The 15,803-nt window shown below is 40.5% G+C and overlaps 1 protein-coding gene across 1 annotated transcript in view; it reads right to left on the reverse strand.

Annotated features, from left to right (window-relative positions):
• plekhg4b (pleckstrin homology domain containing, family G (with RhoGef domain) member 4B) overlaps window positions 1-11,174 on the reverse strand; it is a 292,650-nt gene extending 281,476 nt beyond the window's left edge. The window contains exon 1 of the mRNA XM_072283436.1: window positions 11,026-11,174. Within this exon, the coding sequence (XP_072139537.1) occupies window positions 11,026-11,037 (12 nt within the window). The 5' untranslated portion in view covers window positions 11,038-11,174. The remainder of the gene's footprint in view (window positions 1-11,025) is intronic.
• Between the last annotated feature and the right edge of the window lie 4,629 nt (window positions 11,175-15,803).

The following is a 15,803-nucleotide window of genomic DNA, read 5'->3' on the forward strand; positions in this document are numbered from 1 at the left end:
GTTATAAATTGGGGAGAAGGCTCCATCCGCATGATGCAACTCTTGACCAATGTACAGGCTTTGAAAAACTCCAAACACATCCCAATTGTTCATAATATTTAATTAAATCCTCATAGATATTATGTAGTGTAGTGCACGGCTGCATGGTGCCTCCCAAAGTCCCAGGCAAGATTCTCTTCATCAGCATATCAAACACCTTCTGAGCTCAGTTTGCTGAGTACTGAAGGGTACAGGTGAGGAGAAATACAAGTTTATACTGAGGACCGAATAAAGGATTTCTTAAAAAAAAGTACATTTTAGTATTCCACTGTCACAAGATTATACATCTGCATGAAAAGTATGTAGTACAGTGTCTATGTTACAGCACTTGTAATTCAGGTTGGTGACTGAGAATTTCAACCCTGAACATATTTTTAATGTGCAGGGCCAGTAAAGGCAAACTCTTAGATCTTTACTTTACTTTACTTTATACTTTATTGTCGCCAAACAATTGATACTAGAACGTACAATCATCACAGCAATATTTGATTCTGCGCTTCCCGCTCCCTGGATTACAAATCCATAGTAAATATTAAAAATTTAAATTATAAATCATAAATAGAAAATAGAAAAATGGAAAGTAAGGTAGTGTAAAAAAACTGAGAGGCAGGTCCGGATATTTGGAGGGTTCAGCCCAGATCCGGGTCAGGATCCGTTCAGCAGTCTTATCACAGTTGGAAAGAAGCTGTTCCCAAATCTGGCTGCACGAGTCTTCAAGCTCCTGAGCATTCTCCCGGAGGGAAGAGGGATGAAAAGTGTGTTGGCTGGGTGGGTCGTGTCCTTGATTATCCTGGCAGCACTGCTCCGACAGCGTGCGGTGTAAAGTGAGTCCAAGGGTGGAAGATTGGTTTGTGTGATGTGCTGCGCCGTGTTCACGATCTTCTGCAGCTTCTTCCGGTCTTGGACAGGACAACTTCCATACCAGGTTGTGATGCACCCTAGAAGAATGCTTTCTACAGTGCATCTATAAAAATTAGTGAGCGTTTTAGGGAACAGGCCAAATTTCTTTAGTTTTCTCAGGAAGTAAAGGCACTGGTGGGCCTTCTTGGATAGCTGTAAATATCAAATGACTGTCTGAATGCCTTTTTGGAAGAGATAGTCCACAATGCCAACTCCTGTTCCATTCTTCTACAGTGGACACTTCACTGATTTGTGAGGTGATGCATCAAAGCACACGTTCTACCTGTATCCTTTCTTTCCATTCAGTGGACACTCCCAGTGATGTGTGGATTGCTAAAAGGAGAAAAGAGGGTCATACATGGTTGCAATGCCACTTATTGCTCAAAGGACAAGCTGCAGTAAGGACAAAAGATGCAGGAATTTTAAAAAACAGGAAGCAGAAAGGAGTCTACATGTCAAGCAGCACCTGAGGAGATAAAAGGTATCTTGATATTTTGGATTGAGATCATGCAGCAGGATTATAGTCACAGTGCACGTTCAGTTATAAAGAACTGCCACATGGATTCCAATCACAATCAAGAGAAAATCTGCCGATGTTGGAAATCCAAGCAACAATAGCACACACAAAATGCTGGAGGAGCTCAGCAGACCAGGCTGCATCTACAGAAAAGAGTAAACAGTCAACGTTTCGGGCTGAGCCCCTTCATCAGGACTGGACAAAAGAGATGACCATTTTATTAGATACTGAGTGTAGTTTTCCTCATTATATGCAGGTTCACTTTTTGATCTACATAATTCTACCTTTAAAAGCTCCAAATAAAAGTTCTGTAGATACATGAGTGACTCATTGGTTTTCCTGTTATAATTAATGCAAAGAAGTCATCATTCCCACGAAGTTTAAAATGAGAAGCAAAGAACAAAAGTCAGTGCATGGCAATAGCAATGGGGGTGGGATGGTCTATCATGAAAAGATGCAGTAACAAAGGAATTTGACATCACAATAACGTACCATTAACACGGCCTTTTGTTCTTCTAATGTGACAACTCTTCCTATTCATGAGAAGCAGTTTACGCATCCTACATTGCTTTTCAGTTGGAATAGAACTAAAATGCATTGGTCGTGTCGAGCATGCAGCTAAATTGCCAAATCAAACTATGCCTTGTATATATTTATTCTCTTTAATAATAAATAGATTTGAATGATGTATAGAAAGAGTAAAAGAGAATCCTAGGAATAGAAAGGACCATGAAAGAAATGGCTAAACCAGCTGTCTGTAACAGTAATCAAGGTTAGATTTAATTGGTGGTCGAAGGATTTAAGAGGAATCGGAACAAAACTATATTATGGGATTAGTTCTCCACAACAGCCTAACAATCCAGACATAATAGTGCAAATTTTACCATGGGAATGTAAATACAGTTAATTGAATGGAGTTAAGCATAACTAGTCACAGTAATCGTGTCATAAAAACAATCTACACCCATCAATAAATTATTTGGTGTATTTACCTTTTCAGGCATAGACCATGTGTGGCCTCTTTCCTGCCCCTGAAATGGCCTTGCAAGTCATTCAGTCATGTAAAACGCAGTTAGAATGGAATTTGTCACACCGCTTTGAATCCACCAAGGCATGGAATACAGACATGGCAAGGTCACTCCCAGTTGACCTCACAAATGACTGCTGATAAATATCTGGGCACTGATGTGCAAATGGGCATAAATTGTGCCAGAGCACGAGGTTCAGGAACAGTTATTACCCCTCAACCATCAGGCTCCTGAACTAGAGTTGATAACTTCACTCACCCCAACAATGAACTGATTCCACATCTGATGGAATCACTTTGAAGTTCTCCTGTTCTTAATATTTCTTACTTATTTGTTATTATTATTTTTGTTTTCTTTCTTTCATGAATTTGCACAACTTATTGTCTTTTTACACTTCTCTTAGTTTGTGCACAGTTTTTCATTGATTGCATTGTGTTTCTTTGTATTTACTGTTAATGTCCTCACAAAAATTAATCTCAGGGTTGTATATGGTGATGTATATGTACTTTGTGTGACGAGAATACACATAAATTAAGATGTTAGCCGTCCTGTGCTGGCACCAGTGGGATCAGCAGTTGGTCTGCCACTTGTCTTCAGGAGAGAGAGAGATAAGGAAAACAATGGAGCAGCATTTGGAGATGTTAATGAAGGGATGGGAGAGAGTAACGGAAGGAGAGCTGTCAAGATCGGCTCACCCTTTGAACCCTGAACTGTTTGAAGTGATGGACAGGCGATACCCCAGCAGGGGGATAAAAAGGGACAGGTTCGCTAAGGCAAGACACACACGACACCACGAGGTAACGAGACCCTGGAAGCGGTGTGCCTCCCATAAGTCGGTGGGAAGTTTTGGAGGGCTAGTCGCGGGACCAAGCCATAGACGCACAGGGAGGAAAGGCACGATCGGCGAGAACCTGGTGTGTGTCCGCCCTTGCCTGGGTGCCAGGTTCACCGCAGAGAAACGATCATATCTGGAAACAGAAGGGTCACGGTCGGTGACCTCAGAAGACATCACAAAGGGCTCACCCGAAAGCTGACTGCGAAGAATATCGAAGGTCTGTGTGGAAGCTGTTTGAATATTCATTCGTTTTGCTCTCTCTCTCCTTCCCCCCACTGTCCATCTCCCACGGCAGTGATTACTGTGAACTGAACTGAACTAAATTGAATTGAACTTTGTGTCACTTTGAAACTGGTCATTTACCCCTAGACGACGATAGAGCTTGATTGATCCTGTTATCCTAATTCTGTGTACATGTGTGTTTATCATTGCTGAACTGTTGCATTTATTATCCTTTTGATTAGAGTACTGTGTTGCTTGTTTCTCTAATAAAACTTTCTTAGTTCTAGTAATCCAGACTCCAACTGAGTGATCCATTTCTGCTGGTTTGGCAACCCAGTTACAGGGTACGTAACATAGGCTCCTGAACTAGAGTTGATAACCACTCACCCCAACAATGAACTGATTCCACAACTGATGGAATCACTTTGAAGTTCTCCTGTTCTTAATATTTCTTACTTATTTGTTATTATTATTTTTGTTTTCTTTCTTACATGAATTTGCACAACTTATTGTCTTTTTACACTTGTCTTAGTTTGTGCACAATTTTTCATTGATTGCATTGTGTTTCTTTGTATTTACTGTTAATGTCCTCACAAAAATTAATCTCAGGGTGGTATATGGTGATGTACGTGTACTTTGATATTAAATATACTTTGAACATTGAACTTAGTTGCATCGCACCAGACGACTAACATGTCCCACCATCAGCACTGCTGCACCAAAAGTGGCAGCAAGGTAATATACAGGTGTGAGGGAGAGACCATGAAAATCATTAATACTGACTCCAGGTCCCCAAAAATTCTCATGGATCAAGTCAAATAGAGTCTAGGGAACCACTTCCTGATTGCCGCCTACCAACCTCCCTTGACTGATGAATCAGTTTTCCAACACTTGAAAACATGGAAAGGAAACACAGAGTATTCTGGATGGGATGCCTCAACGTCCACCACTAGCAATAGCTAGTGGAGCAGCCATTCCTGAGGCTAGCCAAATCCTGCAAGAAATACAGTACCTATCCTTCAGGACTTGCGGCAGGTGGTGAAAAAACCTACACTAGGCATAAACCTGGAGACACAAGAGATCACAAACGCTGGAAATCTGGAGAAATACCTCATCCACTGCTGAAATAACACTAGGAACAGCACCTCATATTCTGCATTGGCAGCCTCAGACCTGATGGCGTGAACGTCAATTTCTCTAACTTCAGATAACCACTCCCCACTGTGCCTTCCATCATTTTCATCTGATCCCACTGGTCCCCATCTGCCCCTCAATTCTCCCACTGGTTCCCTATCTCTTCTCCAATCCTTTATTTCATGGTCGATTGACCTCTCCTATCAGGTTCCATCTTCTTCAGACCTTTGTTACTTCGATCTATCACTGCCCAGCTTCTTACATCATTCCCACTCTCCCTCCTCTCTCACCTAGATCCTCCCTATTACCTGCCAGATTTTGTTCTACCTCCACCAGCCCCCCCAACATTTTTACCCTTTATCATCTCCTCTTTCCTTCCTATCCCAATGAAGGGTCTTGACCCAAAACATCAACTTTTCATTTCCCTCCAAAAATGTTACCGCACCTGCTGAGTTCCGCCAGTTCATGTGTCTTTACTGACCTATCACTGATACATTTGATAGAACTGACAACCATGCAATCATTCTTTATTGAGTGTATTTTGCTGTCTATACTGTAAGGAAAAACAGATAAATAGTATTCTGTTTAAATGGTGACAATTAATACATGTCAGTGTATGTAGGAATTTGCAAGTGCCGACACAAATCGATCTGTTGTGATTAATGGCTGTGCAGCAAGCTGTTGGGAAGTCATATATTAATCTTTATTATGAGGAGGGTAAAGAACAAGTGAAAGGATGTCTCACTGTAGTTGCTCAGACTTTTGCAAGACCACACATAGCGTACTGTAGGTAGGATACATGGCTTGGAGTCTGTGCAATGGGGGTTCACAGCTTGATTCCAAAATCATGAGATTTCCTTCTAATCAGAGATTGACCAGCTCACAGCCATACTGCCTGGAGTTAAGAAAAATGAATGATAATCTCATCCAAACTAAGATTCTGAGGGAGCTGGTCATCATTATCTGCAGCAGGACATATGTTAAGAGTTTCAAGATGTTAAGAGATTCAAGATCATTTATTGTCAATCTTCAGTACGAGTGTAAAGGAGAATGAATGATTGTTACTCCGGATCCAATGCAACACAATAAATATGAAGAATGACATTTAAAAAAAATTAAAACCTCAATAAATAACTGGATTGAAGTCCCCTGCAACTGTGAAGGTTGGTAAGTTAGCACTGAGACCAGGAGAAATTTTTGCTCAGAGAGTTGTGTTTTTTTGGAATTTTGGACACTGGAGCAAATACGTGCTCAGCCATCAATTCTATTCAAGGTTAGACTGGATATTTTTGGGCAGTAAGGGAATTGAGTGATATCAGCTTCAGGTAAAGGATCCACCATCTGTTTGGGAACAAACTCTGATGCTCTGTTTTCTCTGTAAGGACTTTTTATTTAGCTGGATCACTGCTTTTATTTGATTGTTGCTAGAAATACACATAATAAAATAAATTGTATTCACCCAGCACACTCCAAGATCCCTGGAATTCCCAAAGCATATTATAGTTAATGGAGTTGTTTTGGAGGGTCACGGTTTTGATTAAACAGAGCGATTAATTTATGCATAACTGGACCCAATTAATAAATGGCAGTGCAAAATAGGCAGATATCTGTGAATAGGCACATCATCAAAAGGTTAGACTTCAATTGCATGGCAGCCCCTCAATGTTGTACAAGAATCATCAGCTACTTATTCCTGGAACTGAGCCAGGAATACCATCAGAGCTATAAGTGACCCTGCTGATCAGATTACAGCAAAATACTGAGAGCCATATAGGAGAAAATCTCTCCTTTAATCTACTGAGAAACAGGATGGCATCATACTACTCAGCTCTTTGAGCCCACATCTTTACTCAAGCCAGGCCAAGCTACCATTCTGTTTTAACCCTACACTGCCCAAAACAAAAGGCAACGAGGCCTGCGATGCAGAATAAAGGAAATGGAAACCTTCCACCAGGTAGGTGAGTGTACATCCCAAAGCTTACAAATAAAGTGCCTCTTTTTATTTAAACTCACTAGCAAGTGTTACAATCACAAATCACAGGAGACAACCATTGAATCTATCATGTCAGTACCAGCTCTTTGAAAGAGTTATCCAATTAATCCCCAAAGTTTCCATTTCACCCAGAAAGCTCTGGAAGAAGTTTTCCTTATTTTATTTTTGTGATTTACCTTTATTCCCGAGTTTGTAGAAGCTTGCTAACATAGAATGGTTAAATCCTCTTCATACAAATGAAAATGGAATAAGTACACTGAAGATGGTGAAACGTCAATCCCTTCCCCTTCTCTTCATATCTTCTTCATAGCTTGATTGGTGTCAGTATAACGACATAACTTTGTTATTAAATCAACAACAGACCAAACAATATGCAATAAAGTTATCCAGCTCTTGACCTCAGGTTCTTGGTGCGGTGAAAATAGAGGCTGTAATTTTTTTGGCATTGCACTTGGAAACTACTCAGCCATTTCTCTCCCTCCACACTCCCACAAGGAAACTTTGGGTTTAATCAAGTGGAAAGAGTGTGATGAAAATGAAGTGATTGTTTGTCAAAGTCCTTTCTGCTCTCTGCTTCTTTGATGTAGCCATAAAGGAAAGCTTTCTTTCTGACCATCCCATAAAAACTTACAGTGGTAATGCCATTCAAGGGGAAACACATTAAAACAACTGACCCACATTTCCCTTTATGTTAAAAAATTAAATAAGCTTGAAACCTGAAACCCAAAGTTTCAAGGTTCAGAGACAGCTTATGTCTGAGCTTCAGAATCAGGAGGTTATGTATTCAAAGCCCAAACTAGAGGACAAAGTCTAGCCATGTGTTCCCAGCAGATAAACACTGTTTTCTTGGAGGTGCTTTCATTATCGAATTCTAGAATCATTACAGGACGGGAGGTGGCCAACTTGCTGACAACTTCCTTGCTTGCACGCCATCAGATATCTCTTTAAGAGGCCTGCAACATAGATGAGCCTAAAGTGGTAGCGGCAAGCAGACTCCTAGAAACATTATGGCCTGCACCCTGCTGTTCAGTTGGGAGTTCCAGGATACAATTAAGTCCTTAGATTGGGATAGTACGTGTTGTGTATCTAATATTTCACTGATATTTGAGTAATATTGTAAATATTTTTGATGAAGCATTCTTTATTGTTTAAGTAATTCATTACAGGTTATATGTAAAAGTACGTGAATGGCGTACATCATCACGTCACCACATCATATGTGCGTGCCTCGTTTAAAGTAAAAATGAAACTAAGACACACATTCCTGCCTCCATGTTTTTGCTTTAAATTAGGTTTATGTTTTGGAGTTACACAACATAACAATATGCAAGAAGGGAAGGGTGATTAGATGTGATAATGTTCTTGTGCACTTGCAGTTCTTGTCTTTCGTGACAATGAGGGCTGCAAATTTGGGAGCTTGTGGAGTAAAGCCACAGTGAGTTGTTACAATGCACCCAGCAATCATGTTATGCTAATTACTTGCACTGAAATTCCAAATGCAAAAGAACAGTATATACTGAATACAAATACCATCTCTACTAGACATCAACAAATAGAAACCATTTCTTATTAAACTTGCAAATGCTTTGATGCACATTGTTGTAACATACAAGGAGATAATAGGATGTTACTCCCCTCTATAGATGCTGCCTGACTGGCTGAGATTCTCCAGCATTTTGAGTATGTAACAAAATTGTTTATTTAAATGAAAAAGAACAATCTAAGTGTCTCAAGGACTATCACAGACAGGAACACCATTGCCATGCAAGTGCTGAATTCCAGAGGTGAAATGCAAGCAACTGCTGGTGATAACATTTAGCCACATGTGCATCAGAGGAAAATACTCCTGTGGATGGAAGCATACCATGCATAGAAGAAGATAATAATATTCATTGGAGACTAATAATTCCTGTAATTCCTCAGAGGACTATTCTGAGCCTAGAAAATTCAACTGTTTCAATGATGACCCTTCTTTTATCATAATGTCTGAAGCTGCAATATACATTGAAAATGAAAATATCCAGCTCTAAAAAAGGCAGTCTAAATACTTAACAGATTCAATAGCAGTACCAGGGCTTAGCCCTAACCAACATCCTGGGAGTTACCATTGACCAGAAGCTCAGCTGGACCAGACACACCATTACTGTGGCTACACAGGTAGATCAAAGATTAAATATCCTGCATGGGGTGATTCTCCTCTTAATACCGGCCCCACATCCCCCTACATCATCTGCAAGTCAAAAGAATGAAGAAATACTTTTAACCTGCTTGGATGCAGGCAGTTGCAACAAATCTCAAGTGACATAGCACTGTCCCGTAGAAAACAGTCTATCTGATTGCCACTCTGTCCACCACACAGTGGCTACAATGTGCATTATCCACAAAATGTATCAGTGTTACTTGCATAATCTATTCCAACAGCACCTCACAAGCCCAAGACCTCCATCACTATGAGCAATCACAGCAGAACACCACTGAATGGGAGTTCTGCTCTAAGCAACACACCATCCAATTGGCAATATACAGCTTTTTCTCAAACTCTCCTTCCAACATTGTGCATGTACCTTCACCAGAAAGACTAGGCAATTTAACGATGACACCTTCTCAAGAGATTGGGAATAAATGATGGTCACCTAGCTACCAAAAAGTGAGTGAAAATAATGAAGGCAATTCATTCAAAATATTTATATCCACATAAAATCAATTGCTGCTTATGAATATTGAACCAAAAATTGTAAACACAGTCATTGTTGGTTCCCGTCCCAGGTTTGTTTTTTTTGCCCTTCACACTCCCTCTGCCTTGCCACATTCCGATCTCTGTCCTGCTCATTCTTGTACCTTGGTAACCATGCTTGTTGACATTCTGAGAGCAGAATCTCTTTAAGAATCTGTGCACATTTAACATTGAGAACTGTGTTTTTCTTTAATTCATTCTTGGGATTAAGCCGTTAATTTATTTCCCATGCATATTTTCCCTGGGGAATGTGAAAGGGTTCTTCCTGCTGTAATGTGCACCAGCTTGATATGATTGGGTGACCTACCTATGCCTTTTCTGTTAAGGGACAGTCAGAGTGGTGTAGAATCAGAGTTCAGGTACGGGGAAATATTGATTGTATATATCACAGTTATTTACATATTTAACTTCATTAAAATTCTAACCCTCTTTGCATTACTCGTTTTCTTGGATTCATATCCCAGGCCTTCAACCATTATCTTAAATACAAAAATCCTATTTAAATTGTGCACAAATTGTCTATTCTTACACTTATTTTCTTCCAAGCCTTTTTCCATATCAATGCACTAACACAAAAGAGCTCTCAGCCAATCCTGTTATAAACCAATAGCTCTGAGCCCCTGTGTTCAGAAACTTTGCCCAGCAATATCATTAACAATCAGCTCAAAGAAGAGATGTTGAGCAAGGAGAAGGAAATCCTATACCTTTCTGCTAAATTACAGAGATTGGCCCATTTTAAGCACTTAACACATTCAAGACTAGTAAACTCAGAATGTAAAATCCATTGACAACATTCATTCCATGGTTTAATAATTTTTTCTTTTTACCTAGTAAATTATTAATCGGATTCTAAACATTAAATAGAAATTTACTGCTGTGGTTAAGTGAAATATTAATAGAAAAGCAGTTTAAACTATATACTCATTTTTTAAACAATTGCACATGATTATGTCAAGTCCAACTTTGGTTTCATTGTTGTATTCTTTAAGTAACTTAATTTTCTGACACGCTAAATGATGGTCAATCAAGTTAACTGTTCCTTTGTAATCCATTTCTTTAGTTGAATTTCCATTTGCAGGGAGTGCTTGAGAGAGAGATTTCTACATGATATATTTTGACTGCTCTGTAACATCTTTATTTCCTTTTAAGAAATTGTTTTCACACAACACTACATAAAACCTTATTAAAACCTTGTATGTTACAAAGAGAGCTGAAGAATGAGTTTACGAAGGGACCATAGTCAATCAATAAGGGATCACCTCCTCCAAGTCTGCAAATCTGCACTGTTAGCTGCTAACAGGCTGCGGACACAAGTAGTGAACAGTGAGTGGATTATGACAAAAACAGGCAGAGAACAACAGAGTTATTCAACAGGTTCTAAAACTTACTTTGAATGTATTCCTCTTCTGCAAAAATATGACATCATAAACATTGCTTTGGTTTAGAAAAGATGCCTCTGAAAACTTTGCCTTTGAACAGATCTACTCACAAATTCTTTCCATTTTCATCATATTTTGAACTAAGCAGCGAAGTAAATCCAGCCACCCAAAACACTCACATTTTACTGGAAGAACATCATCAGGAATTTATTCTTCATAAGTATAAGTTTTTTTTTACTCTTACCTTGCATTCCATCTAACTTTAGTAACTCAGTTCAAAAGCAAAACTAGAAGGATGGAAGTTCGCTCTTCACTAACAGACATGCTCAACCATGATTGCAGATTCTGCAGTGACTGACTCTCTTCAGCGCCAGGTAACTCTCACTATTATTCAAACACAGTGACTTGATGAATACCAAGCAGGAAATAAGGCTTGTGTTTGCTGACTATTAGGGAGTGATGCAGATGACCTTCCTTCAGCTAGTCATTTGCATGAGCTTCCACCCTCCTCCATGTGCTTTGCCAAAAGCCCGTCTTGTAATTCCATCCGTATGCAAATCTTTTTCACTGAGTCAGATTCCTTTCAATAAGCACCAACTCTAACGAGGCAAGTATAAAGAATTGCATGGCTAAGGACATCTCACATTAGGAAGGTTGCACCTCTGCACGTATAATGTGGATACGGTTCAGGTCTAGAGATGAATTGGCATGAAACTACAAGATTATTGGACTTTTGTTAGATGCTTGCTGCCTGGGTGCTTTATGCTTTCAAGAGACTGCCCAGTAGCCCAGTTTTAAAATCTTTAAAAATGATAATAGGGCAGGTGCAGAAAAAAATGCTTTCATTGAGCAGATTTAAATTTACTTATATTGACATAGCAAAACGTTGTAATATAAATGCTAATTTTTGATAGTAAAAGCTAAAGTTGCAATGAGATTTTTGGAATTTTGGAGAAAAAATTTCTGGTGTGATCTGGAAAAAAAACCATCAAGAAGGCAGTGTTAGTTCCAGGAAATTAATCTCAGAATCACAAATTTGCAGAGTAGGAGGTGACTGTTTGGCCCGTTGTGTTTGTGCCAGCGAAAAAGAGAAATTTAGATTAATCCTACATCTCAGCCCAATCCCTGTAATGACCTTTTCACTATTGAGGGTTGTTGGAGTTGTTAGGAAGGTGACTTCGTTCGCAGTTATGAGGGTAGCAACCAGTTAATACAATGGAGAAATAGACTTCAGATTGTGTTCGTCCACCGTTGACGTTGATGAGGACCTCAATGATGGTGATGGTGTCGAGACTAGCGCGTGGTTTGGATTTAAGTGAGGGAGAGTTGCACAGCGTCAGCCTCACTCTCTCTTCCCAATTGCACAAAATACACAAAATGCTGGAAGAACGCAACAGGTCAGGCAGTAACAATGGAGAGCAATAAAGAGACAATGTTTCCGGCTGAGGCCCTTCATTACGAAGAGTGAAGAAGCTGGAATAAGAAGGTGGTGTGAGGGCAAGCTAGAAGCTAGGTGAATCCAGGAGGAAGGTAGGTGGATGGGCAAGGGGACATGAAGTGAGAAGCTGGGAGGTGATAGATGAAAAGGGTAAAGGCTGAAGAAGAAGGAGTCTGATAGGAGAGGAGAGTAGACCATGAGAGGAAGGGAAGGAGGAGGGACACCAGGTGAATGGAATAGGTAGTTGAGGAGAAGAAAAGAGGTAAGAGGGGAGCCAGAGTGGTGAATGAAGGAGAGGGAAGGGGAAGGGGGGAAAATTTCCAGAAGTTAGAGAAGTCAATCTTCTTTCTATTAGGTTGGAGGTGAAGGGGTACAAGCTAGTGATAAGTGAAGGCAGATGAGGGAGAAGGTAGGTTGGTGAGAGAGGAGGGATGAAGTGTGAAGCTGGAAGGTAATAGCTGGAAGTAATAAAGGGCTGAAGAAAAAACTTTTTTCAGGACTGGTCTACTTTTCAAAAATCATCAGAGAGCCTTCAGCTCTTCAAAGAGAACGTGTCCAGAAATTGAGTCATCTTTTTCTTTGGCAAGCTAAAATATCGTTGCAAATAATCTAATTGCCAAATCAGGATCCCAAAGGACTGCAACATTAGTTAAGAAAAATCTTTCAACATCATTGGGGTCATTTCCGTCTCAAAAGCCATTGAATTAAACACTGTAGGTCCCATTCTACTTCATATTTTAAGAAGTTTCCACCTCGAAGGAGCAATCCGCAGGACAGTCAGACACTATTACGCAGGTGGCCTTGGGTGAGAGGGAGACCACATAGGCAGTGGTCTTCGCAACTACGAGGAAATCTGTAGATGCTTGAATTTCAAGCAACTTTTATGGGTCTTTGCAACTGTCCATTTCAATGCTCCCTTCCCAGGATCAACAACTTGAATCCTAGGGGGACCAATATCCTGGCGGGGAGATTTGCGAGGGCTACTGAGGTGACTTTAAACTAGAAAGGTTGGGGGGTGGGAATCAAATTAAAGAGACTAGGAGAGAGGAGGTTAGTTCACAACAGGGAGATGGGAACCAGTGCAGAGAGACAGAGGGGTGTAAAATGAGGGTAGAAGCAAAAAGTAGTAAGGTGAAAAGTAAAAGTGGCAGGCCAGCAAATCCAGGGCAAAAATCAATAAAGGGCCACGTTTCAACATAATTGTATAAGGGCTAAGAGAGTTGTAAAAGCGAGCCTGAAGGCTTTGTGTGTCAATGCAAGGAGCATTCGTAACAAGGTGGATGAATTAAAAGTGCAGATTGTTATTAATGAATATGATATAGTTGGGATCACAGAGACATGGCTCCAGGGTGAGCAAGGATGGGAGCTCAACATTCAGGGATATTCAATATTCAGGTGGGATAGACATGAAAGAAAAGGAGGTGGGGTAGCATTGCTGGTTAGAGAGGAGATTAACGCAATAGAAAGGAAGGACATTAGCCGAGAGGATGTGGAATCGATATGGGTAGAGCTGCATAACACTAAGGGGCAGAAAACGCTGGTGGGAGTTGTGTACAGGCCACCTAACAGTAGTAGTGAGGTTGGGGATGGTATTAAACAGGAAATTAGAAATGTGTGAAATAAAGGAACAGCAGTTATAATGGGTGACTTCAATCTACATATAGATTGGGTGAACCAAATTGATAAGGGTGCTGAGGAAGGGAATTTCTTGGAATGTATGCGGGATGGTTTTTTGAACCAACATTTCGAGGACCCAACTAGAGAGCAGGCTATTCTAGACTGGGTATTGAGCAATGAGGAAGGGTTAATTAGCAATTTTGTCATGAGAGGCCCCTTGGGTAAGAGTGACCATAGTATGGTGGAATTCTTCATTAAGATGGAGAGTGACATAGTTAATTCAGAAACAAAGGTTCTGAACTTAAAGAAGGGTAACTTTGAAGGTATGAGACATGAATTAGCTAAGATAGACTGCCAAATGACACTTAAAGGGTTGACGGTGGATATGCAATGGCAAGCATTTAAAGGTCGTAAGGATGAACTACAACAATTGTTCATCCCAGTTTGGCAAAAGAATAAATCAAGGAAGGTAGTGCACCCGTAGCTGACAAGGGAAATTAGGGATAGTATCAATTCCAAAGAAGAAGCATAAAAATTAGCCAGAAAAGGTGGCTCACCTGAGGACTGGGAGAAATTCAGAGTTCAGCAGAGGAGGACAAAGAGCTTAATTAGGAAGGGGAAAAAAGATTATGAGAGAAAACTGGCAGGGAACGTAAAAACTGACTGTAAAAGCTTTTATAGATATGTAAAAAGGAAAAGACTGGTAAAGACAAATGTAGGTCCCCTACAGACAGAAACAGGTGAATTGATTATGGGGAGCAAGGACATGGCAGATCAATTGAATAATTACTTTAGTTCTGTCTTCACTAAGGAGGACATAAATAATCTTCCAGAAATAGTAGGGGACAGAGGGTCCAGTGAGATGGAGGAACTGAGGGAAATACATTTTAGTAGGGAAGTGGTGTTAGGTAAATTGAAGGGATTAAAGGCAGATAAATTCCCAGGGCCAGATGGTCTGCATCCTGGAGTGCTTAAGGAAGTAGCCCAAGAAATAGTGGATGCATTGGTGATAATTTTTCAAAACTCTTTACATTCTGGACTAGTTCCTGAGGATTGGAGGGTGGCTAATGTAACCCCACTTTTTAAAAAAGGAGGGAGAGAGAAACCGGGAATTATAGACCGGTTAGCCTAACATCGGTGGTGGGGAAACTGCTAGAGTCAGTTATCAAAGTTGTGATAACAGCACATTTGGAAAGCGGTGAAATCATCGGACAAAGTCAGCATGGATTTGTGAAAGGAAAATCATGTCTAATGAATCTCATAGAATTTTTTGAGGATGTAACTAGTAGAGTGGATGGGGAGAACCAGTGGATGTGGTATATTTGGATTTTCAAAAGGCTTTTGACAAGGTCCCACACAGGAGATTAGTGTGCAAACTTAAAGCACACGGTATTGGTGGTAAGGTATTGATGTGGATAGAGAATTGGTTGGCAGACAGGAAGCAAAGAGTGGGAATAAACGAGATCTTTTCAGAATGGCAGGCAGTGACTAGTGGGGCACCGCAAGGCTCAGTGCTGGGACCCCAGTTGTTTACAATATATATTAATGACTTGGATGAGGGAATTAAATGCAGCATCTCCAAGTTTGCGGATGACACGAAGCTGGGTGGCAGTGTTAGCTGTGAGGAGGATGCTAAGAGGATGCAGGGTGACTTGGATAGGTTAGGTGAGTGGGCAAATTCATGGCAGATGCAATTTAATGTGGATAAATGTGAGGTTATCCACTTTGGTGGCAAAAACAGGAAAACAGATTATTATCTGAATGGTGGCTGATTAGGAAAAGGGGAGGTGCAACGAGACCTGGGTGTCATTATACACCAGTCATTGAAAGTGGGCATGCAGGTACAGCAGGCGGTGAAAAAGACGAATGGTATGCTGGCATTCATAGCAAGAGGATTCGAGTACAGGAGCAGGGAGGTACTACTGCAGTTGTACAAGGCCTGGTGAGACCACACCTGGAGTATTGTG

This window comes from Mobula birostris, chromosome 19, assembly GCF_030028105.1.
Source record: "Mobula birostris isolate sMobBir1 chromosome 19, sMobBir1.hap1, whole genome shotgun sequence".
NCBI classification, from domain to species: Eukaryota; Metazoa; Chordata; class Chondrichthyes; order Myliobatiformes; family Myliobatidae; genus Mobula; species Mobula birostris.